General features: G+C 36.5%; 3 protein-coding genes across 3 annotated transcripts in view; 1 reads left to right on the top strand and 2 right to left on the bottom strand.

Moving 5' to 3' along the window:
• The window catches only part of LOC107597033 (nuclear receptor subfamily 2 group C member 1-like), an 18,315-nt gene extending 6,644 nt beyond the window's left edge, over nucleotides 1-11,671 (bottom strand). The window contains exons 1-7 of the mRNA XM_016287939.1: nucleotides 11,519-11,671; nucleotides 9,188-9,295; nucleotides 8,180-8,410; nucleotides 6,422-6,500; nucleotides 6,125-6,304; nucleotides 5,900-6,047; nucleotides 5,722-5,818 (exon numbers count right to left, since the gene is read on the bottom strand). Coding sequence (XP_016143425.1) covers nucleotides 5,722-5,818; nucleotides 5,900-6,047; nucleotides 6,125-6,304; nucleotides 6,422-6,500; nucleotides 8,180-8,410; nucleotides 9,188-9,241 — 789 coding nt within the window. The 5' untranslated portion in view covers nucleotides 9,242-9,295; nucleotides 11,519-11,671. The remainder of the gene's footprint in view (nucleotides 1-5,721; nucleotides 5,819-5,899; nucleotides 6,048-6,124; nucleotides 6,305-6,421; nucleotides 6,501-8,179; nucleotides 8,411-9,187; nucleotides 9,296-11,518) is intronic.
• The window catches only part of acot18 (acyl-CoA thioesterase 18), a 446,653-nt gene that overhangs the window by 124,108 nt on the left and 297,545 nt on the right, over nucleotides 1-25,000 (top strand).
• LOC107597032 (FYVE, RhoGEF and PH domain-containing protein 6-like) overlaps nucleotides 1-25,000 on the bottom strand; it is a 55,795-nt gene that overhangs the window by 3,993 nt on the left and 26,802 nt on the right. Inside the window, 17 exon segments of the mRNA XM_016287937.1 lie at nucleotides 5,722-5,818; nucleotides 5,900-6,047; nucleotides 6,125-6,304; nucleotides 6,422-6,500; nucleotides 8,180-8,410; nucleotides 16,769-16,897; nucleotides 17,042-17,136; nucleotides 17,445-17,547; nucleotides 17,633-17,776; nucleotides 20,527-20,626; nucleotides 20,811-20,890; nucleotides 20,985-21,068; nucleotides 22,032-22,100; nucleotides 22,193-22,264; nucleotides 23,130-23,188; nucleotides 23,733-23,783; nucleotides 24,069-24,156. Coding sequence (XP_016143423.1) covers nucleotides 5,722-5,818; nucleotides 5,900-6,047; nucleotides 6,125-6,304; nucleotides 6,422-6,500; nucleotides 8,180-8,410; nucleotides 16,769-16,897; nucleotides 17,042-17,136; nucleotides 17,445-17,547; nucleotides 17,633-17,776; nucleotides 20,527-20,626; nucleotides 20,811-20,890; nucleotides 20,985-21,068; nucleotides 22,032-22,100; nucleotides 22,193-22,264; nucleotides 23,130-23,188; nucleotides 23,733-23,783; nucleotides 24,069-24,156 — 1,809 coding nt within the window.

The following is a 25,000-nucleotide window of genomic DNA, read 5'->3' as shown; positions in this document are numbered from 1 at the left end:
TTCCGTTTCAGAGGGGAAGGTTTGTCAAACCCGAGAAAGCAGGGTAAGTCAAGCCTGTTTCTGAAAGAGTCAGTTACCATGGTTTACCAAGATTTCATCAAAAATATCTTAATTTGTGTTCCGAAGATGAACGAAGGTCTTACGGTTTTGGAACGAGATGAGGGTGAGTAATTAAAGGGATAGTTCACCCAAAAATGTTATGTTTATCTGCTTACCCCCAGGGCATCCAAGATGTAGGTGACTTTGTTTCTTCAGCAGAACACAAACAAAGATTTTTTAACTCAAACCGTTGCAGTCTGTCAGTCATATAATGGCAGTCAATGGGTCCCAGAGCTTTGAGAGTCAAAAAACATACACAAACAAAACCAAATTAAACCCTGCAGCTCGTGACGATACATTGATGTGTAAAGACACGAAACAACCATTGACACTCCTAATTGAGATAGTAGATAGAGTGTCAATGGTCCATTTGAGAGATAGGTGGCAGTAATGCACTTATAAGTCTGCGATCCGCCGTAAAGCAAGAAGAAGACGACGACGACACGTCACACGCCGGCTGTTGAACGTGCTCAGGACAGTTCGGACATTGCGGTGAATCAGAGGTAAAAAACGATGTAAATACTGTTCAGTTTCTTGCACAGGCCGATCGTTTCGTGTCTTTACACATCAATGTATCGTCACGAGCCGCAGGGTTTAATTTGGTTTTGTTTGTGTATGTTTTTTTTTTACTCTCAAAGCCATGATTCCAATTCACCTCCATTGACAGATTGCAACGGTTTGTGTTAAAAATCTTTGTTTGTGTTCTACTGAAGAAACAAAGTCACCTACATCTTGGATGCCCTGGGGGTAAGCAGATAAACATCAAATTTCATTTTTGGGTGAACTATCCCTTTAATAGTCCATTTTTTATAGAACGATAGCATTTTATGTCTTTTTGTTGCAAAATATTTAGCCCTAAAATACTCCAAAAATGCAATTATTTCATTGTCGTATTCTGTTCTTGTAGTGTTTCTAAGTGCTTTTTTTGATGGTAGTTTATCTACTTTTTAGAATAAATATATTTCAGCTTGCAAAAAACTTAATAGCAGATGTTTGTTTTATAAAATAACACTGCATTTTATATCTTTTTGTAGCAAAATATTTAGCTGTAAAATACTCTGTAACACAGTTTATAGATCGGGAAGAAGGAGGCGGGAACCAGCGAACATTTAAAGAAAACTTTAATAATAAAATAAACACAAAATAGCACAACAGCCCCTCGCAGACGACTGTCGTGCACAAACAGAACCAAAACACAAAATAAAGTCCAGGCCTGGTCCTCTCTCCTTTCACTGTCGTCACTCCTCCTTTTATCCTTCCGGAGCTCCTCCGTGGGACTCGAGACCGGTGAGTGGTGCAGGTGTCGCTCATCAATTACTCCACCGGCCTCGCTCCATTCCCACGGCTCTCAGTCCCGCCCCCCACTCGTCACATACTCATTTAAAAAAAGAAGAAAAGAAATCATTCAAATTGGCTTATTCTGAGCTTTTTCCTGATTGTAGCTCTTTTTGTAGCAAAATATTTAGCAATAAAAAGCACACTTTAAAAAAATGAAATTATTTAAATTGGCTTGTTCTGTTCCTGTATTGTTTCTAAGTACTTTTTCTTCATGGTAGTTTATCTACTTTCAATTATGAATAGCTTGTAGCTCTGCAAACTAGTTTCAAAGTTGCTTCCACAACACTCATCATCATTCCCACACAGGCTTGGCACACACACAACGGTGATTCGTTAAACACAGATTGGACTAATGTACCACTCTCTGCTCTTCTAGCACGTGTGGCTGTGTGCGTTTAATACACGTTTCCCTCTAAAAGCAGAGATAAGGTAATTTGTGCTAATTGCTATTCATATGGATAGTAGCCTCGTTAGCGATGTTCACATACCGGAAGGCATCTGCCACTGCATGAGCATTAGCTGTAATTATTGAGAGAGTGAGGGACAGATGCAAAGAAAAAAGTTCTCTGATGGCGTCCTCTGGCCTTGGTTATACCATAATGATTGTTATTCACATTATATCTGTGTCTTGTGACTATGCCAGTGCTCTCCCAGAGGTGAACTGGAGATGAAGTGGATTATTGGGGGTAAAATGTTATGTCAGTCAACCACAAGTTAAATTATAGAGTAATTTTATAATATAGATCTCATTTAGTTTTGTCAGGCTCTCATTTGGGCCAATCATCACCATCATATTGCTAAATCATTTTAACAAAATCAATTTTGGTCAGTAGATTAGATAAACCCTGATATACACAAATAGGATTTTCCTTGTAAGACTTAATATAATCATCATTCAGCCTGAATAATCAAGCGAAAAGTAAATTGCTGAGAATAATGTGTGGAACTAATCATATCTGATGAGTTTATGTAGCTGTTGTGTCTCTGTCTGATAACCTGTCTGCATTTGAATGCTGATATTTATGCTGGTTGTGTTTGATTGATGGATGTTTTTGCACTCATTCAGTTTGTTCTTTTTGAAAGCTTTTTGACACAGCTGAGATTGATGGCCAGAGAAAGCAGTGTCCCTCTGAGGCCACCATAGCAAATATGTAGTAGCGTAACTCTACGGCTGCATCAAAAATAGTACTACATCTTTTCAATATGCATTTACTTTTTGACCATTAAAAAAGTATGTTCAAAGTCCATTCTTCATCAAATGTAGCACCTACTCAGTATGCGATTTTGGACACAGCTATTGAATTCATAACATAACACGCATTCATTAAGTGTCCATTAGCATGGCAGGATGCAGGCTGTATACTTGAATGAAAATGAATGAATGAATGAGAATGTTAATGGATAACCAGTTAGTATTATATTATCTCCTTTGCTTGAATTGAAACCATATTTTGGCATGTGCTAAATCAGACTGAGGTTGTTTTGTGCATACTTATTTACATACTTATACTACAAACTAGTAGTTGTATGGGAAAGTACATATGTTTGAGTCTGTAATAAAACAGTATATAATAGTTGGTACCTTAAAGAAGCTATTTCTATGTGGCCTGACCCTACAAAGTTGCTTTTTTAAGTGTAATCTAATGTATTTAGGTTGATTCAGCCTTAAATGTTAATTCATAAACCTACATGTTAATTCATATTAAATGGTATAGTTTTGAATACATCTAGTTAATTTAGATGTTACCTGACAAACGATTTTACAGTGTGCTTATACAACTGATCTTGCATTTCTTATTACCTTTCTTCAAATGAAAAAGTCTCAACCAAGGCTAATTGGAAAAACATGCCTGTGGTGACATTTCTGCGAAATTACATTACTTTGCCTCTTGCACATTTCACAGCAATTTCAAAGTGAAATGTCCAGTGAGTGGCGCTAAAAGAGCTTTCAGTTTTTTTTTTTTTCAAAACAGATAAACGTAAATCTGGTAATGGTTTATTACATTGTATGTATCTTAGCAGTTCAAGAATTAAATGTCTGGTGAATGGCACTAAAAGGTTCATGCTTTATCGCATTAACAATAAAGCAACTGAAGTAACCATGTCATTTTAGCTTGCTTGTATTAGTAATTCAGCTCTTTTGTTATAACTTGTGTTTCACAAGACTTGTACCCGAGCGCTCCATTACATTGCATGAGTGCAACACTGTACCAGGTGAGCTACTGAGCAAGTACTACATTAGAAAGTCATACGTATGGAGCTGGTTGTTTGATTCCAACATTAAATGTATTAGTTTTCAAATTGTGTACTATGGTGAAAGCGTTTTGAGGTCATAGCATAGTATTGTGCAAAGAACCGCACAAATATAATATATTTTCTCCAACATCCAATGCATATCTATAGGCCTATAGAACGGTGCATAAAACAAGTTCATAAGGAAAAGACTGTAAATAACAATTCAGCTTCATAGCAGATTTCAAGAGATCAAGGGCTTAATTCATTGCATATAAACACATTGCACTTGTTCCAAGTGTAGTGGGTAGTCATGCAACTTAAGCAGTGACATACATCTGAAACATCTGATGTACAGAACATGACATACATATCCATGAGATGGAGGGACATTAGTGAGGGAGCGGCATAAATACCTCACAAAATCTTATATTAGCCCCAAAAGCATGACCTGATCACTTTAAACCAAAAATATTAAAACCACAGAGAACTTTGGCATTTTCAATATTTTTAATGTACTGTTTTGAGGAATACGAAATCCTATTTTGCATACTATTTAGGATAATATGCAAATGTTTGCAGCCTTGAGTGCCTAAGAGACTATTTTCTGTGTATGAATGTACTGTAAATGTTTGTGTTATTCTTGAAATTAAGAATTATTTTCTTTTCTTTTCTTCAGACACCCAAACAACAACCTCAAGCAAACACACAAACACTCCCACATTTTCTGTAATTTCTGTTGTGTTTTTTGCTGTGTCTCTCTCTGTTGCCTTTCATGTTCAAAGCTGAGTGAATGAATGCATTCTCTAAGGAAACGCTCTCCACGCGTCACACTTTCAGTTAATCACAAACTCTGGATCAAACTCAGAGAATGTTGACAGAGAATGTTGACAGAGAATGTTTAGAGCAAGGTTTGTGAGCCCGCTGAACCTGATCTAAACCAGGTTGGATTTGTTTGGTTTTATCAACTCTAAACCTACTTTGAAACTCGGAGTTTGTTCAGCTAGCTTCATGCAACAGGCCACTGAGGCTCATTTCAGAAAGGAGGTTAAGTGAAAACTCTGAGTATGATAACCCTGAGATGAGGGGAAACTCTGGGGTTTCCGTTTCAGAGGGGAAGGTTTGTCAAACCCGAGAAAGCAGGGTAAGTCAAGCCTGTTTCTGAAAGAGTCAGTTACCATGGTTTACCAAGATTTCATCAAAAATATCTTAATTTGTGTTCCGAAGATGAACGAAGGTCTTACGGTTTTGGAACGAGATGAGGGTGAGTAATTAAAGGGATAGTTCACCCAAAAATGTTATGTTTATCTGCTTACCCCCAGGGCATCCAAGATGTAGGTGACTTTGTTTCTTCAGCAGAACACAAACAAAGATTTTTTAACTCAAACCGTTGCAGTCTGTCAGTCATATAATGGCAGTCAATGGGTCCCAGAGCTTTGAGAGTCAAAAAACATACACAAACAAAACCAAATTAAACCCTGCAGCTCGTGACGATACATTGATGTGTAAAGACACGAAACAACCATTGACACTCCTAATTGAGATAGTAGATAGAGTGTCAATGGTCCATTTGAGAGATAGGTGGCAGTAATGCACTTATAAGTCTGCGATCCGCCGTAAAGCAAGAAGAAGACGACGACGACACGTCACACGCCGGCTGTTGAACGTGCTCAGGACAGTTCGGACATTGCGGTGAAAGTTAGATCCTATGTATTTCGTAGCATGCGGAAGTCTTTTTGTCAGGTGCTGATGCCATGGTGAATCGTAATTTCAGAGCTCCATTGATCAAGGCTTTTCAACTCAGAGTGAACCTACTCAGAGTGGATTGAACTAACTCAATTCAGCTGTTCTGAACCCCAAAACTCAGAGTTTCCCACCTTACTGAAACGGGCCCCAGGAAAATAGATTGTACAATATTTTCTAGTTTCTAAAGGAACCAGACTTAACAATAATAATCATTTTTAATAATAATAAATATTTATTATATATAGTACAAAATATAATGGATTTAATTTGAATAATTACCAAAAAAAAAACAAAAAAACTTTTTACCTGATCTGGTGAAGAAGGAATTAAAATGGTGTTGTCAAGTTTGGAAAGAGACTGCTGGATGTTCAAGAGCATGTTGGAGTCCAGTAAACTGGTGGACCTGTGATCAGACACGAAGCGAGTGTTAAAAACAAACAAAAAAGAGATTCTATTTGACTCAAACACACATTCACATCCGTACCTGGCAGTCTCTTTTTCACTAACAAACGTTGGCATGGCGGCGAGCGGGCTGCAGAGGTTTTTACGGATGTAGATCTTTTCGATGGAGGGCGCACAGTTTGCTGGCTTCTCTCTCGACACCTCCACCGGTTTCCTCTCACACTGAACAGCTGTTGGAGGAATTTCATGAGTCTAATGACAAGCCACATGATTTGAGTCATCAGTCATGAATCTGAACTGGACTCACAATCTTGTTTCATGCCGAGGACCATGCAGCGCTGCAGTCTGCAGTACTGACACCGGTTTCGATGGTGTTTGTTGATGACACATTCTCCAGACCCGCGGCACGTGTACACCAGATTCTTCCTGATGCTGCGCTTGAAGAAACCCTTACAGCCCTCACAGCTCACTGCTCCATAATGACGACCTGAACACACGCACAATAACAGTACAGAAACATCTATTTAGAAAAATAACGCAATGATTCGAATTCTGTTTGAGGTCGCAATTATTTAAAACACGACTATGTGTGTGTGTCATTTACCTGAGGCCTTGTCTCCACAAACTACACAATACTCCACTGGAGGCTTCGGGGTGCCCTGTTCTGAGCCTTCCGTCACAAACTGAAAAACAAAACATTCTAAACTATAAATATGAACAATAGTATTGTGTAAATTACAAAAGGAAATACTGTATCTATAAACACACGAGAAATACAGATTACCACAATACAAGCTTCTATGAGATGACTACAATTATAGTAAGTCTTACCCAAAAAAGTTAACCAAAAGGTAATGTGGCAGTACCATGGTACAGTGATACATAATACAGTGTATTGAATAATGTTTTTGTACTGTAGTATTTATATGGTGTTCCTTCACACTGGAGACTTGACTTGCCATTCATTTCAATAGTTTGACATTAGCATGTTGCTAAGCGAACAGCACAACACTCTAATAAGGCTAAAAGACAAATAGCACACACAAATGTGATAAGGGTCACAAAACCAGTCATAAGGGTCAACTTATACATCATATCATCTGGAAGCTGAATAAATAAGCTTTCCATTGATGTATGGTTTGTTAGCATAGGACAATGTTTGGCCGAGATGCAACTATTTGAAAAACTGGAATCTGAGGGTGCAAAAAAAATTTAATATTGAGAAAACCGAATAAAGATCTTAGCAATGCATATCACTCATCAAAAATTAAGTTTTGATATATTTACGGTAGGGACTTTACAAAATATCTTCATGGAACATGACCTTTACTTAATATCCTAATGATTTTTGGCATAAAAGAAAAATCAATAATCTTCGTCTGCTATACTAGATTTTTTTTATTAAAGGGGTCATATGATGCTTTTTTAAAGATCATTATTTTGTGTATTTGGTGTAACAGAATATGTTGACATGCTTTAATGTTCAAAAAACACATTCTTTTTCAAATACTCTTCATTATTGTAGGTCCCGCCTTGCCTTGCCTAAGTAATCTTAAAGATTCCTAAATGCATCTACTTCCGGAAGGCCAAATAAAGTGCTTTTGCTTTCGCACTGAAACACACAGCGTCTTCCTGACATGCTGCTTCAACACTAACTGCGGTTACTGAAACCACGCCTTCTTTCTTTGCGTGCACATTTGGGCGGCATTATGCAAATATTTCCACATAGTGAGGTAGATATGTGGGGGCGTGTTAGAACGAGCCGTTTTAGGGGGGCGTGGCAGAGTCTTAACTTTGATAAAGAATATCTCTTTGGTTTTGAGACTTTAGTCTTTGCAACTTCAGGGATCTTATCTATGCACAATCAGCTTGTAACACTCCAAAGAGAAAGGAAAACTTGAAATCGCATCATATGACCCCTTTAAACCAAAACGCAAGTAAAGGCCAGAGTATACCGAAATCTTAACGTGCGCATGCATGTGTTAAACGTATACTTTATTTGATAGTGTGCATGAACACAGGAGGTCCACACATGCGCACTAGAAACTTTCATCTTCGTTCAATGTCTGCGCAATTTCTCTATAAAAGTAATGATGACCAATAGAAATGTCTTTGTACACTTTTAAATGAAAGTTGCAGTTGTCTATTGTTGTTGCAGTCTCTAGTACTGTTCTGGGCTGCGTTTTCCAAAAAGCATCGTAAGCCTAAATTGATCGTAGCTCCACCGGTGACATTGGGTCTACGATCTACTTAGGCTTCCGATGCTTTTGGATAATGCAGCCCTGTTGGTTTGGTGTAGCGAGTAGCATACACATAAAAACCAAAAGTATACTTTGGGCTTAAATGAGTGGTGCCTGTTTACCTGGATCTGTTGTCCTGTCAGCTCAGGCGATGCGAAAAGCAGCTGATTGACAGCAGACCCATCAGCAGATGTTAAGATGACCTTGGTTGGTGAGTTCTCTTGTTTGATGAACAGTTTCTCCTGGTTGGGGTAATCCAGGTTAGCTAATATAAACTGCTGCTTGCCGGCTCCAGCCTGATCAATGGCTGTGACTATCTGCAGCTTCTGAGTCAACTGCTGCTGCGTCACAATCTGATACAACACATGACAACAAAGACCATCAGATTGAAACTAGTGCAGTCAAACGATTAATCGCGATAAAAGTTTTTGTTTACATAATTTGTGTGTGTGTACGGTGTATATTTATTATGTATATATAAATACACAGACATTCATGTATATAAGAAAAAAGTAATATATTTATATATAATAAAAAATGATATGAATATAAATATATACATGTCCTAAATATTTTCGAAATATATGCTGTATGTGTGTGTATTTATATATAAATATTCAATATACACAATACACACACATATATTATGTAAACAAAAACTTTTATTTTGGATGCGATTAATCACGATTAATCGTTTGAGAGCACTAATTGAAACCTAATTACATTTACAGTAATAAAGCAAATAGAGTCGGTTTAAACCAAAACAAATTATGGCATGGAAATTCTGTCCAATTTTCGTATACCATTTGTTAGCATTGTTTCAAAAAACGAATGAAAATACAAATTCATTCTATAAGGTGGGACTTATGAAAAAGCAGAAATACAGTGCTACACAAGGGCAGTGGGGCACAACTTTACGTTTCAGAAAATGTCACTGTAAGCACAGCTCTTATTGGTTGGACGGCTTTTTTGAAGTGCAACGAAAAAATAAATTATAACACCCCTCGATTAAAAAAGCTTCACTGATGGCATATGAAAGTTTGAAAATACATAACTGCAGTTCAATAAGATGTAATACATTTATCATAGCATTTAGCATTTATCAAACATTTACTGCGTAAACATGCAACCTGTAGGCCTCCATCTGCAGACACCAGCTGAATTCTGGGACTTTCTCCTTCCATGATACCGTTCTGTCAAAACCGAGGCTCAGCAACGCCCCATCAGCCACATGCCCACTGAGAAAAATAACACATAACTCAAGATACTCTTGAGGATCCACATCAACCATTTGCACAAAGACCTTGTAAAATACTAAATATTACCAATCAATATTTCATGCATATCTATATTCATTTTTAGACTTTTAGAAGGGGGGGTCCCGCAAGGATGATCATATGTGGGGTCTGTGGAATGTAAAAAATGCAAACATTTTTGGTGTGGTGTCTTTTGAGTGGTGCAAAATTTGCTGGCAAGATGCTAGTAACAGTTGCCAAGTCTGCTTATATCTCGCAACTTTGTGCTTCTTTTTTTGCGAAGTTGGGTTAAAAAAAATCGTGTGTCGCGGGATTGCGGTTTTTTGGGCTTATTTGAAGAAATATGGTTGCTTGTTAGGAAAAACTGGCAAGCAACTTCGTTTCTTTACATTTATGGCCGATGTTTTTTTCCAGTATATTGTCGACACTGTCTGCTTGCAGGTAAAAACCAATCAGTGCAATATTTAATGTGCTGTAGCGTTATTCGTCAACGCACATAGTGCCCCCTTCTCCCCCTTATTGGAGTAAAATCACGTTTAACATGCAAACATGTGACGGTGTAGATGTAAATAGACATACAGACATACATAGATGTACAGAGATGGAGGAAACATGGGAGAAGGTGAATGGTGTGCAGGGGAGTAAAGGGACCCAATTTAAATCGTAAAATATTTTTATAATGCATTAATCATTAGACGTAATACTAATTGTAGATACATACGGTTCGAGTTAATTTGATTATAAATAGCCTATGTGGCTATATTAAAGCTCCCACTCTTGGGAGTGCTCTCTTGTCTTGTTTTATTCTCCTTTTCCATCTCCATAGCTATCCTGCTCGCAGGTGATCGGAGGATAGTGTGTGGCCTCCCGCTTTGTATCAATTTGATGATTTTTGTAAAATAACTTCTGTTTTTGCTCTTGAAACTCCAAGGGGTTTCAGTTTACTATGTTGCAGCCTTGCAGGCTCATTTATTGATAATAATAAACAATTGATAATAAATGATATTGATGATAATATAGAGCTTGTTTTTGAAGCCGCGGTGGCTTATTTAGCTTGCGAGAGTTGGCAACACTGTTGTGGACGATTACTGAGGCACTACATTGCCCAAGTCTCCATGAAATTCTGGTCTTTCTTTAAAGTCGGAGATGTTCCACCCGTTTTATTGTCCCGTCAGGCAAACATCTCAAGTTTGATCTCTTAGAAAAGTCCCGAGCATTAAGAGTCTGGGATGAATGACATGCCTAAGCTTAATATCTAGGTTTAGGGGCTTGTTCATATAATTACACAAAGAGGTTTGCTTCAATTCCAATGTTTCCACCTATGTATTATAAGTCAAATAGTTCATGACTTTGCAGTTCTTGCCATTCCATCATCTGCATCACTTTAACCGATTATTTTCAGGGCCTTTATTATTAATGATCCATCTATACGCTCAACACGTTTAAGTTGTCTGTTTAGTGTTGTCAATCAGTTCAGACTGATAAAGAAACAGTGAAATCTCACAGTCATATGGTTAGCAGGAGCTACATTAGCACACAAGCCAGCACCGCCTACTGATTTGAGCGTTTTTCCAAGGAACTAAATGACTTCATGATTCAATAAATGCGATCTGGCGTGAATGACAGCTGGGGGTCAGTAACTCGTGTGGAGTGTGCGGGTGTTGATCCGGGAAGATAAAGTTAGATCTGTTCCTGTAGGTTAAAGGTCATGATTGAAGGGTTAAAGCTCCCCACACACACACACACACAGAGGGATCTTCACTGCAGCAGCGCTTCACACACGGATAACAGGACACATCTAGTATCTTCTCATTTTTGATCTCAAATGATAAATTAATACGTCTATATGATAGTCTTTGTGTGATCGGATCTGTTGTGTTTACCAGCGCACTGATAACAGATTAGCTGTTAGCGTTAGCCTGCTGATTAACTTCAAGTCTGCATCCGACTCGTTATGATGTCCATTAGCTGCTTTGTTATATGTATATTTATTGTTCTTAAATAACCAAAAAAGCTCTTACGGTTAGTTTAATCGCAGGCGTTTTGCCGGTAATGAGCGATATGTTCTGTTATGCTAGCGGCTTCTACGCTAACGCGTGTTAGCAGGCCGGCTATCAACAGTGCTAATATTCTCCTGAATTATTAATCCTAACCAATTACTGCAAACACAGCGGGCGTTAACAATATAGAAAGGGTTATTCTTACCCCGAACGCGTGAGAAATTATCCAACTACTGTGGTGTTTTGATAAATTCTCGTAAACTGACGGCTCACTGCAGCTACAGGAGGTCAGAGTTCGCGACCCGCTCAAAGCAGACCTGCACATCTGCGCATGCGCAAATGCAGTCGTGAGACAGCATTGGTTTTAGTGAAGGTTGAGCGGTGGTGCACTGCATTTACGACGTTAGCCAGCATGATTAACTAGAGATCCTCACATTTTATAGTGCTTCTGGAAACCAAAATGATACACATTTGGCAACAGCTGTCCCAGTTTAACCGATTGTTACATGTGCAGTAGGCTACCAACGTATCTGGTAATGGATAATGCAGTTTGCTACTTTCTAGTTATTGGTACCAGCCAAGAACCCAGTTTAATGCTTTAAGAGCTAAGCGTCAAATATTAAGCATGCACCAGAAATATTCATACCAAGTCAAGTCCAATGCCATATATTCTAATTCTCACTATATATGAATATATGGCATTGGAATCCAATTAACTGCATAGAATCAATAGGAATGTGAATTGCGTAATGTATATATTACGTATATAAATATATATACTCCGCAAACCCTTATGAAAATGGTAACCACAAATTAACCATGGATTTGCTACACTAACCATAGTTTAACCATGGTATTGCCAGTAAAACTGGTTATACAAATGATAATAAATATGCCAAAAAACAGTTACTACACTTTTACTGTGAAAAAACCATGGATCATTTTTTGTAAGGGAACATACCCCAAGTCGTTATGAAACCAAGTTTAACCAGACCTACCGACATGTTTTCTTATTACATTACATTATTTATTAAAAATTATTTGCACTTTACATTTATGTTGGGGCATAGCCTACTCCCTTGAAATCCTCAAGATATTAACACATTACTTCAGGATGACAACCCTTCCTTTGGGAACTAGTGCCAATCTGACCAGAAGCATCAGGAATAGCAATTATATATTTCTTAAAAGTGGATCACACGAACGAGAAACAAAAAAAAAACATAACAGTGGCGTATCTAATTTTTCCCAAAATGCAAAAACAATCTTACAAAATGTAAACAAACATTCAACACACAAATGTGATCAATATCGAACATATTGCCGCAAGACAAAGAAAATCCATTCCTTGGACTTGTTACACTTCAAACAGTGAAAGATCAGTGGCTTTCTGTGGCTGGAGCTGACGAAGGACCTTAGTGAAAACTGTAGAGAATATAATCAGGTCATACCCATTGTCAAAGTGTTAAGAGAGGTGGTCCTGAACAAGGTGCATTAGAGTATTTAATGTGTGTTACAGCTTTCCCTGATACGAGCACTAGTTTTTCTCTCTGTATTCACAGCCGGTGTGCTATAATGTCTAATATAGTAAGTTAAAACAGTGCTGAGTTAGCCAGCCTGGCACTGTGTCTTTACTACACATAATTCATTGAGGCCATTAAACATCCTGAACTATTTTAAATACACCTGCATTATATTACCATTTACAAAATATGTACACTTCCAGTTCTGTCCAGTATAAGGTTTAAACAGTCAGTCAAAACACCTACTTTGTACAAAAGTTTTTTTTTTTTAAATGTTTAAGATTATTAAAACATTTTTGTAACAGTAACAGGCTGAAAACCAAATAAAAAGGGCATTTTTCTTCAGGGGATACAAGCAGAATAAATATGTATAAATTGTTCATAAAACCATTCTTCCACAAAATATAATGCATGAATTGTTCATAAAAAGAACATGCCTACATGAACGGTTTCATGTAATGCATTAATCTTTAAAAAAAACATTACGGAAATGCTCACATTTCATGCATGAACCGTTTGTAAAATTTAACATAAAAATGCATGATTTGTTTTAAAATACATTTAGGTAACTGGTGGTCAGTCTTGCTCAATAAAAAGTATGCATTTTGTTACATTCAATATGTGAATCATTTGTAAAATAGTTTTTACGTAAATCATTGCAGGTAACGCATGAACGGTTTGTAAATCCATGGGTTTGGGTAAACTGGTGCAATCACTGTAAAATTTTCGTATTAAAAAAAGGTAATCATTTTTACAGTAATTTTTACAATCATTTGTAAAATAGTTTTTACGTAAATCATTGCAGGTAATGCATGAACTGTTTGTAAAACCATGGGTTTGGGTAAACTTGCAATCACTGTATAAAATTTTCGTTAAAAAAAAAAGTATTTTTACTATCATTTGTAAAATCGTTTTTACGTAAATCATTGCAGGTAACGCATGAACTGTTCGTAAATCCATGGGTTTGGGTAAACTGTTGCAATCACTGTATAAAATTTTCGTCAAAAAAAAAGAAGGTAATCATTTTTACAATCATTTGTAAAATCGTTTTTACGTAAATTATTGCAGGTAATGCATGAACTGTTCGTAAAACCATGAGTTTGGGTAAACTGTTGCAATCACTAAAATTTTCGTAAAAAAAAAAAACAGTAACAGGCTGAAAACCAAATAAAAAGGGCATTTTTCTTCAGGGGATACAAGCAGAATAAATATGTATAAATTGTTCATAAAACCATTCTTCCACAAAATATAATGCATGAATTGTTCATAAAAAGAACATGCCTACATGAACGGTTTCATGTAATGCATTAATCTTTAAAAAAAACATTACGGAAATGCTCACATTTCATGCATGAACCGTTTGTAAAATTTAACATAAAAATGCATGATTTGTTTTAAAATACATTTAGGTAACTGGTGGTCAGTCTTGCTCGATAAAAAGTATGCATTTTGTTACATTCAATATGTGAATCATTTGTAAAATAGTTTTTACGTAAATCATTGCAGGTAACGCATGAACGGTTTGTAAATCCATGGGTTTGGGTAAACTGGTGCAATCACTGTAAAATTTTCGTATTAAAAAAATGTAATCATTTTTACAGTAATTTTTACAATCATTTGTAAAATAGTTTTTACGTAAATCATTGCAGGTAATGCATGAACTGTTTGTAAAACCATGGGTTTGGGTAAACTTGCAATCACTGTATAAAATTTTCGTTAAAAAAAAAGTATTTTTACTATCATTTGTAAAATCGTTTTTACGTAAATCATTGCAGGTAACGCATGAACTGTTCGTAAATCCATGGGTTTGGGTAAACTGTTGCAATCACTGTATAAAATTTTCGTTAAAAAAAAAAGAAAGTAATCATTTTTACTATCATTTGTAAAATCGTTTTTAAGTAAATTATTGCATGAACTGTTCGTAAAACCATGAGTTTGGGTAAACTGTTGCAATCACTAAAATTTTCGTAAAAAAAAAAAAGTAATAATTTTTACAATCATTTGTAAAATCGTTTTTACGTAAATTATTGCAGGTAATGCATGAACTTTTCGTAAAACCATGGGTTTGGGTAAACTTTTGCAATCACTAAAATTTTCGTAAAAAAAAAAAGTAATAATTTTTACAATCATTTGTAAAATCGTTTTTTATCGCAATGTTTACGATGTTGGTTTCTTGTATGGTAGATAGTTTTGCTGCTAACCATGAGAGGATTCTAGTTTTGTGGACATCGATTAGGATCCTTTTAGTTTTACTATAAAGTGTGACTTTATATGTTCAAATTGGATGCTGAAATCTTGATTATTTGTGTATGATTTTTGGCTGTTTAACGTAACTCTTATAGTAACCAGCTATCTTTACTAACAAGTTGCAATGTAGCATGACAAAGAGCTACAATGTTGATTTTTGTCACATTGTAAAACAGTTTAAGTAATTATTGTGAAATCATTGTTACTTAAAATTTGAGTGTAAAAATTCATACATTTTTGGTATAAAACAGTGTAGTGTTGAGACATTTTGATTCATTTGAGTAAATTGAAACTGATTTCATAAATGAAGTGGTTAAAAAAACATTCATAGAGAATGAACAAAAGTCAGTGTGGAATTTTACATCTTTTTTTATAGTGATATACTGAAAATTGGCAAGATTTAACTGAATTATGTTTGCAGCTTGAAGTATATTTAAATAAATATACATTCATATTTCTTGTCCCAAACAGATACTGCTTTCATTGTAAAAAATTATATATATTCTGTTGGCGCCGATAGCCTTGTAGGCAGCGTGCCGACATACAGTGCCGTTGCGTGTAGTGTGTAGTTATTGTGTAGTGTACAGCTTGTATAACAGTGTAAATTTGCTGTACCCTTTTAGACATTAATGTCTAAACCGCTGGCCACAAAAGTGAGTACACCCCTAAGTGAAAATGTCCAAATTGGGCCCAAAGTGTCAATATTTTGTGTGGCCACCATTATTTCAGTGTGAGTAAAATGTTTTCAAAAATGTGAGGGGTGTACTCACTTCTGTGAAATACTGTATATCTGTTTTAATAGTAGCTAGTAGCAAATCGGTAGAAAATGTTTCAATAGTTGGCTACTTTTGGCGCTTTTCCACTGCATGAAACGGCTCACTTTTGGGGGGTTTTCCACTGTGTACAGCACCTGGTACTTTTTTTAGTACCACTTCGGCTGAGGTTCCAAGTGAGCCGTACTGTTACCAAAATGTGACGTGTAAATCCTGCTGATCACTGATTGGCCGGAGAAAATCATCACTACCTGCGTCATTGAACTTGCGACACGAGACACAACAGATCCGCTAGATTTAAATCAGCACAGCCAGCGAAGGATCGAACGCAACTTTTTTTTTTTTGAATGAACAACCGTTTTGAACGAGTGCACCTTTTTTTTTTTACAACCAAAAAATGGCTGTTTCGTGGTCTGTTGAGGAAGTACAGACGTTCCTCTTGTTGATAGCCGAGAAGTGGATCCAGCGAGATCTTGATGGGGCGACGCGGAATGAAAAAGTTTTCAGGAGGTCACTCTGCTCTTGGCCACCCATTATGTGTTTAATCTCACCCACTCTAAAGCGGTACTAAACTGCAGTGGAAACACGAGCCGAGTCGTACCACTCAGTGGAAAATCACTTTTTGTCAACACCGGCTGTTGCGATTTGGGCGTCCCGAGTTTGAGTCCTAGCTCGCAGACATTTCCCGATCCCCCTAATTTTTGTTAGTAGTGTACCTTGGCCAACAATAGTAATACTGCCAAAAAGTATATCTTTTTAGGTAGCTTCAATGCAATTAGCTGTTTTTTTAAAAATAGTTCGTATTGTAGTGTAGTTGCTTAGATAATCATCAGTCAAGCTTCTATTGATAAATTATGAGTAGCTTCCAGAACACTAAAAGTTATTACAAGTAATTAAGTAAAGGTCGCATACTTCACTAGCGGCGTAAGTGTAGAGGACTTTGTTCTTAATGACGAACCACAGCCTCTTCCATGGTTTCTTGTGGCCTTTGGATCTTTGCAGATATCCACTCATGGAGGAATTCTCAGTGTTGGCAGACACCTGTGAGCGAGATGTCGTTTTAATAGTAACAAAGTAATATGACGTCAGCGTTGTGGTAGAAACAGAAACCTTCATTACAGTGACATTAGATAACGCAAATGCTGCAAGCCGTTGCATTATGGGTAATGTACAACTTCAAGCCACCTCTTTGAGGGCAGAAGGAATCTTCTTCTGTTTTCTAGAAAAAGCAAATGTTGAACTCCGCCCACTTGGGGAAACGGTCACATTGGATTGGTCACCTATGAGATCAAAGCAAAAAAACATATTGGAAAAAAAAGATGTAGTGTTTGCCTGTGCAACCACACTGCTAGTGCATTCGAATTTAACATTTCTAAGATTTCGTCTTATATTTTTACTATTGATAACTTTTCATTTTAGTTAACAATACAACACTGTTGCTATGTGGTTGCTCAGGTTGTCAAGTATGAATAAATACCATTATAAACAAGCATGTCCAATAAAAAAAAAAACTACTAGTGAAGAAGTGGGAGTAAGAGAATATGAAAGAAGAGTAGAAAAAGTGGGTTTCTCAGCAGAAATCTCATACCCTTGTGCTGTAGTTTGATATAGCAGTGGTCACACACTCGTGCCAGCTGATTCTTTAGGTATTCCAGGTAGTATTTATTGGACGAACATGCCTGACACACCACCTGTTGTCACATCAAATGCAAATCAAGCCTATTTGTTCATTCAAAAAAAAAGAAAAAGAAACAAAGCCTAGAACTTTTTTCTAACCTTCCCGCAGGCACGGCAGTGGTGGCGTCTCCAGGTGAGCGTGAACTCACACGTGCAGATCATACACATGGTCGTTCTCAAATCTGGAATCCAGATAGGAGCTTTAGAGCCCAGCGGTAGACCATCATCAGAGATTCCCTCCAACTACACAGGGGGAAAAAAAAATAATGATAGAGTGCATCTTTATGAGCTCCTTCAAAAAGTGTCTGAAATATTGTCCTGCAATTATCTGTTGCTTTTTTATTTGGAAGCTCTATCATTTGTTGTAGTATGAATTAGGGCTGGGTTTTGACACAAATTTCACGATTCGATTCGATTATCATTCACAAGCTTGCGATTCGATTCGATTACCAATGCGATTCAATTCAATTCAATATCGATATATATCAGGTACAGTACATGCCAAATTTTCTCAAGGAAAAAAAATCTCTCAACTAATGCTGTAAAATATACATGAGAGTCAGTTGGTACTACATTACTATAATATAAAGTTACAATTACAAAATATTTCTACTTCAATTTTTTTTTATATAAACAATGGTGGCTGTCATAAAATCCTGATGGATTTATTAAAACATAAATTAAACATTGAAGAACAGTAACATTTATAATGAATATGTTATATGGTGCATATATTTAGCAAAATGCCCCTCTCTACAGTTTATTTATCTATCTGACTAATTAGTTTATGGTCACCGAATATGTTTTCCGAGTTAAATGTGACGTTATATTAATGTCTTTGCGCAGCTGAAACACTGATTGAGCGATTACATGAGACAGGACAGAAGTTGTACTCTTTCTTTTAACTTACCTTCGGATGTTTAGTCATGTTTATTTTGTGCTGAAACTGGTATTAATGTGGAGGAGATGATCAGTTCACGTGTGCCTCGATCTATCTGACTAATGAGTTTATGGTCACCGAATATGTTTTCCGAGTTAAATGTGACGTTATATTAACGTCTTTGCGCAGCTGAAACACTGATTGAGCGATTACATGAGACAGGACAGAAGTTGTACTCTTTCTTTTAACTTACCTTCGGATGTTTAGTCATGTTTATTTTGTGCTGAAACTGGTATTAATGTGGAGGAGATGATCAGTTCACGTGTGCCTCGTGCTGCCGCGTCTGAACTGAGGCGCTACAGCGATCTGTCACTCCACATTAAACAGCGCCAAAACGGCATTTGTTTAAATACTGCAATACAATGGACAGAATTTGAAATCTGAGACTTTGTTTTATATTAAAAGTACCAAAGCACAATGCTTATTGCGATTTATTGGATGGGACGTTCCGTTGAAGGCAATGTTCCATCCATTAACTGAAAACAGGCTAGACCAGGGGTGCCCAAACTCGGTCCTGGAGGGCCGATGTCCTGCAGAGTTTAGATCCAACCCCAATTAGGCACACCTGAACCAGATAATCATGCTCTTACTAGGCATACTATAAACTTCCCATCAGGTGTGTTGAGGCAAGTTGGAGCTAAACTCTGCAGGACACCGGCCCTCCAGGACCGAGTTTGGACACCCCTGGGCTAGACTGGTCGATATCGTTCCGTAAAAATGAGAATCGATTAATATCGAGATATCGATATTTTTTACCCAGCCCTAGTATGAATGCCAAACAACATCTGAACTTTTTCCAGAGATTTTTCGCAAATTTGAAAGATAATTTTTCAGGAATTGATCTTCATTACTTTCATGACAACATGTTAATCAACATGACCTTCTTGTTGATTGATTGCATAATATTTTTCATAAAATGACAAAAAACTTTGGCATCAGCCTTGCTTGGCATAGTTCTAGTCTTTTGTTTGTGAATATTTCATACTTTTATATTTTCAATGGCAAGGTCAGTGTTTTAACAGTTTGAATTAACAATTCAATCAGCTATGGGAAATTATATATATATATATATATATATATATATATACAGTGGGTACAGAAAGAATTCAGACCCCCTTAAATTTTTCACTCTTTGTGATATTGCAGCCATTTGCTAAAATCATTTCAGTTATTTTTTTTCCTCATTAATGTACACACAGCACCCCATATTGACAGAAAAACACAGAATTGTTGACATTTTTGCAGATTTATTAAAAAAGAAAAACTGAAATATCACATGGTCCTAAGTATTCAGACCCTTTGCTGTGACACTCATATATTTAACTCAGGGGCTGTCCATTTCTTCTGATCAGCCTTGAGATGTGAATACTTTCCGTACCCACTGTATATAATTCCAATGCCATATATTCATAATTCTAATTCTCACTATATATATATATATATATATTCTGAGAATTAGAATTATGAATATATGGCATTGGACTTGACTTGGTATGAATATTTCTGGTGCATGCTTAATATTTTACGCTTGGCTCTTAAAGCATTAAACTGGCTATCATACATCAGTATTACAGCAAAAAATATGTTTTTGTGTTTTTTTCATGTATTCCAGTACAATTATCTAAACATTCTTAAATCAAAATACATTTATTTGAGATGCAAAATGAAAAATTTATATATTTTTTTAAATTAGGTTAAGGAATTGGTAATTTATTAGAATTTACATTTGAAATTGCATTAGGTTGAATTCATGCTTAAAACAAGAACCAATATCTCCCAATATGGAAGATATCAAAGGGAAACCCGTTTTAGTTTTCTTACCCCATTGGCTGATAATGTGTCCTAAGCTAGACTTAATAAACAAGACTTTGTGTTTTATGTCATTTTGCATCTCAAGGAAACGTATGTTTAAAGAATGTTTAAATATTTATGCAGGAAAACAAGACAAAAATTACTTTAGCAGTGTATACGCATGTCAGTGAAGACCCTATACATTTGATGAAAACACAGAAAGATACACCTAAAAAAATCAATCACGCTTAAATGCACCCACCTCTAGGCTTCGACTGGAAAAGAAAGAAATCTTCTTTCTGGTATAGTCATCTATTGCTTTAGCGATGGCTTCCAGCCATTCGTCTCTTTCGGTGGCTGAACTGCAAACATCATTTACAGTCTGTGATTTCAATTTAATTAAACATAAGTACCAAATATTGTTTTGGCACAAGTGATCAAAGGATCATTATCGTGTATATAATTATTCTTTCCACTGCTGATATTTCTTTCATGTAGAACCCACACATAAATCATTACGCACGTGTGTGTGTGTGTATTTCTTACTTGGCAGACAGTATGAAGGAGCGTTCCACACTCTCAATGTTTAACTCATTCTGATAGGCCTCCTGACTTGGTTTGCTCACCTATTGAAGACGTGGGAGACACACGTTACATCTCTTGTGAGTTTGTGTGTGTGTGTGTGTGTGTAAGGGAGTATTATGCTGGTGGATATCTGACCTTCATGCCAGCCAGAGAGAGCATGCTGTTGACTTTATACTGGCCAGACTGAACGGGTGTTGTGTACAGCAGTATATCATTAAACTGTTAAGAGAAAGACAATTTACTGGATGTCCAAAAAAAGTGTTACACCATTCAGTTTCCAATCATATGCAGCAATTTCCCGTTTTGTAAATGACCACATTAATGCACATAGTAATATTTGTTTGTGGTCACAGTTCTGTGCCTCTTTTTAGTTTTACTGCCTCAAATATGATTCAGTCAGTTGGAAATATCAATTTTCTAGGTTATTATCATTGACTAAAATTAAAATATTAAAAACATTTGTGTTAACTGAAAAAAAGCAGAAAAATCTAAATATTACGATGCAAAATTGTTATGTCACGTACACAGTTATATAGACAGCATAAAACAATGTAGTGAAATGTAAATCAGGTCCACTCCATAGACTGCAATTATTTAAAGGGGTCATATGATGCTTTTTTAAAGATCATTATTTTGTGTATTTGGTGTAACAGAATATGTTGACATGCTTTTATGTTCAAAAAACACATTATTTTTCAAATACTGTACATTATTGTAGGTCCTCTATGCCCCGGTGTAGTGAAATGTAAATCAGGTCCACTCCATAGACTGTGCAATTATTTAAAGGGGTCATATGATGCTTTTTTAAAGATCATTATTTTGTGTATTTGGTATAAAAATAAATAAACAGAGATAATAAGATAGGAACAAAGATGAAAAGCATCTAAATGAATGATGAAAATTAGAAATGTTGCTTTGGCAACTTACTCAAATAAGTAAGTTGTTGCACTAACTTGAAATAAATAAAAACTAAATTGAAATAAAAATACATGAAACCTAAATAAAATTAAAATTAAAGTATTAATAAAAATGACAAAAACACAAAGAGAAAATATAAAATAAAAGCAAAAAAACAAACAAACACTATAACAGTATAAATGATACTAAAATAACACTGTCAATTTTATAATAAACATTTGCTCATCATTTAAAATCTCAAAATATTTGACCACAGTTTCTTACCAGGAAGAACATTCTGGGCTGCATAACTTTCCTGGAGAGTTTCATCAGAGTGCCCTCCTTTAAGAAAACCTGTGTATGCAACAAGAGCATGTTAGATTAGCAACGCAGAGGCCTCAGGCACTGCTCAGACACGATAAATCAGTGGTAATTAAGTTTCTTACCCTGCCAGGCTGGACGATTTCATAGTGACCGTTCAGACTGTATTGAACCTGCATCAGCTTCTGAAAGTTATCCTAGAAAAAATGAGATGCGTGTTATAAGTCAAAGTCATTCATATTTATGAGGTCTTAAAGGGTTATTCACCCAAAAATGAAAATTCTGTCATTAATTACTCACCCTCATGTCGTTTCAACCCCGTAAGACCTTCGTTCATCTTCGGAACACAATTTAAGATATTTTTGATGGAATCTGAGAGCTGTCTGACCCTGCATAGACAGCAACACAACTGAAATGTTTCCAAGTCCAGAGACGTAGCAAGGAGATCTGTAAAATAATCCATGTGACATCAGTGGTTCATCCGCAATTATACGAAGCTACAAGAATACTTTTTGTGCGCAAAAGAAAATAAAGACTTTATTCAACAATTCGTCTCCTCCGCATCACCCTGGTGCCATTTTTATTTGAGAATATCCGCTGAACGTAAACAACATATTCTGTTCTGTGTCAGCTGCGTCACGTCGGATCGGTTTCCTACGTTGTTGTGATTTGATCTGAACGGAAACAGCGTATCGTGTGACGCAGCTGACACAGAACTGCATACGCTGTTTACATCCAGCTGATAAGTTGTTAAGTCCAGTTGAATAAAGTTGTTATTTTTCGTAGCTTCGTATATTTGCGGATGAACCACTGATGTCACATGGATTATTTTACAGATCTCCTTGCTACGTTTCTGGACTTGGGAACATTTCAGTTGTGTTGCTGTCTATGCAGGGTCAGAAAGCTCTCAGATTCCATCAAAAATATCTTAATTAGTGTTCCGAAGATGAACGAAGGTCTTACGGGTTTGAAACGACATGAGGGTGAGTAATTAATGACAGAGTTTTCATTTTTGGGTGAACTAACCCTTTAATGGTGGTTTGGTTGTGTTTGCTGTGTTACCCCTTGCTTCATGATGTCGTTCGCGTGGTTCGCCACTTCTTTCACCACGCTGAGAGCAGCTGGGTAAACCAAACAATCAGAAGTTCAATAAACATTTGAACTTTTTTTTTTCGTACAAAAAAAATAATAAAGTCAAAAGCTTCAGATTTCTTAATGACAGATCAATTATTGTAAATTTGATTTTTTATAAAATATTACAAATGATGGTGAAATGGAAGTAGTGTCCAATCTTTTTTTCCTTATTGTGACAGACGTCTGAGTGAAACCGATGAATGCCAATGTCAATAAGATCAATAACATGCATTTAGAAAATAGAAAGGGTGAATAAAAAAAAACCCCAGACAGACAGACATTTTGAAAGCATCTATGAAAATTAGGAATGCCTGACCAGCATTTATGATTTTGATGAATGAGGATAAAAATATGAGGCTGGTCTAAGACAATGGCCCTAGCTGTAATTGCTGGTTAATGGGAATTTTACCAGGTCATTTCATTTTATTTATTTACTGGGGCTTGGTCATTTACTAAAAGTGGCACCTTAGCTGCATAATACGAGTCCCTGCTCTAGTGTGTATCATTTCTAGGGAAATGGTGTGCTCTTACTTTGTGTGTCTTTATAGTCAGATGAATCCTCAGGAAGGTTTTTCAAATAATCTGAAAGAGACATGAAAATTCATTGGAAGACTCAGAATTGGTTACAGAGATTGGTTGTATTCATTAAAGTACTTTAAGTTTAATCATAAGTTTGTCCAATGCAAGAAAACTTTTGAAAATTAAATTCACTTTAATTTGACCAAACGGTCCCTCCTCTAGCCAAAACTCAAAAAGTCCACTAGCTAAAACAAATGATGTATCTGCTGTGTTTGGCTTCCTGTGATGGGCCTGATATGCTCTTGTTCTAATGTTGATTGCAGTGTGTACTCATCTGATGGTGTGTACCTGTGAGCAGGAGCTGGTACTGAGGTATCCGCTGCACCGGTTTCAGCAGGTAATGCTTCAAAGCAAGACTAGCACAGCGAGGACTCATCTAAGAATAAAAAAAGTGAAATCTTACATGTGAAGCATTACCAAATGGAAAAAAATAGCAAAAAACACTGGTCTGGTTTCCATTACAGATTTGCGCAAAACCTTATTTTATAAATGTCGATAAAATAAACTATTGCGAAATGACGGCGTTTCCATCAACCAATGTTATGAGACTAGAACATAATTTTTTTCCTCTCTTGAGTCATGATGGTAGGACTACGTAAAATCGCAGCCACCGCACTAGCCATTATTTTTCATCGAAGGATAGTGTAGTGTATCTTTGGCGAAGCAGCATTGAAAGTTCTGAACTCATGTGTTCAGCGTTCTGAAGCATACCGCAGCGGCTGGTGAAAACACAAGCAGTGACTGGAGTGGCTGCGTCGGAGTGTGCAGTGTAAATAAGGGTTTATTAAAGCATTAATGGCAAGGAGAGCCCCTTATACTTGAGAGCGGCCACGTATGAGGTGTTTTTTGGAGGTTATAGTACATTAAAAATGATCATGTGACTTTCACATACACTATTTACCTGCAAATGCAAAAAAATATATAACATTTCATTGCAGTTTTGTGAAACGGTTTACTTTTTCAAATTGCCTGATTCCAAATCACTTTATATGATAGGCTTTTATTCACTTAAAAACATTGATCAATGCATACATCCACTCATCAAATATGGTAAATGGAAGCTCAACCGTACTTGCTTGATGCAGGAGAACAGATCTCATTGGTTTCCTGCTGAACCTCAAACATACTTGTGTGACACACGAGAATGAACCTCATTGGTTCTCGGTGAAGCTAAAACATTCACATTTAGTCATTTAGCAGATGCTTTTATCCAAAGCGAC

This window comes from Sinocyclocheilus grahami, unplaced genomic scaffold (genome assembly GCF_001515645.1).
Source record: "Sinocyclocheilus grahami isolate Dianchi unplaced genomic scaffold, SAMN03320097.WGS_v1.1 scaffold226.1, whole genome shotgun sequence".
NCBI lineage: Eukaryota > Metazoa > Chordata > Actinopteri > Cypriniformes > Cyprinidae > Sinocyclocheilus > Sinocyclocheilus grahami.
Note: the sequence above shows the minus strand (reverse complement) of the source record. Positions and strands in the feature narration are given on the sequence as shown.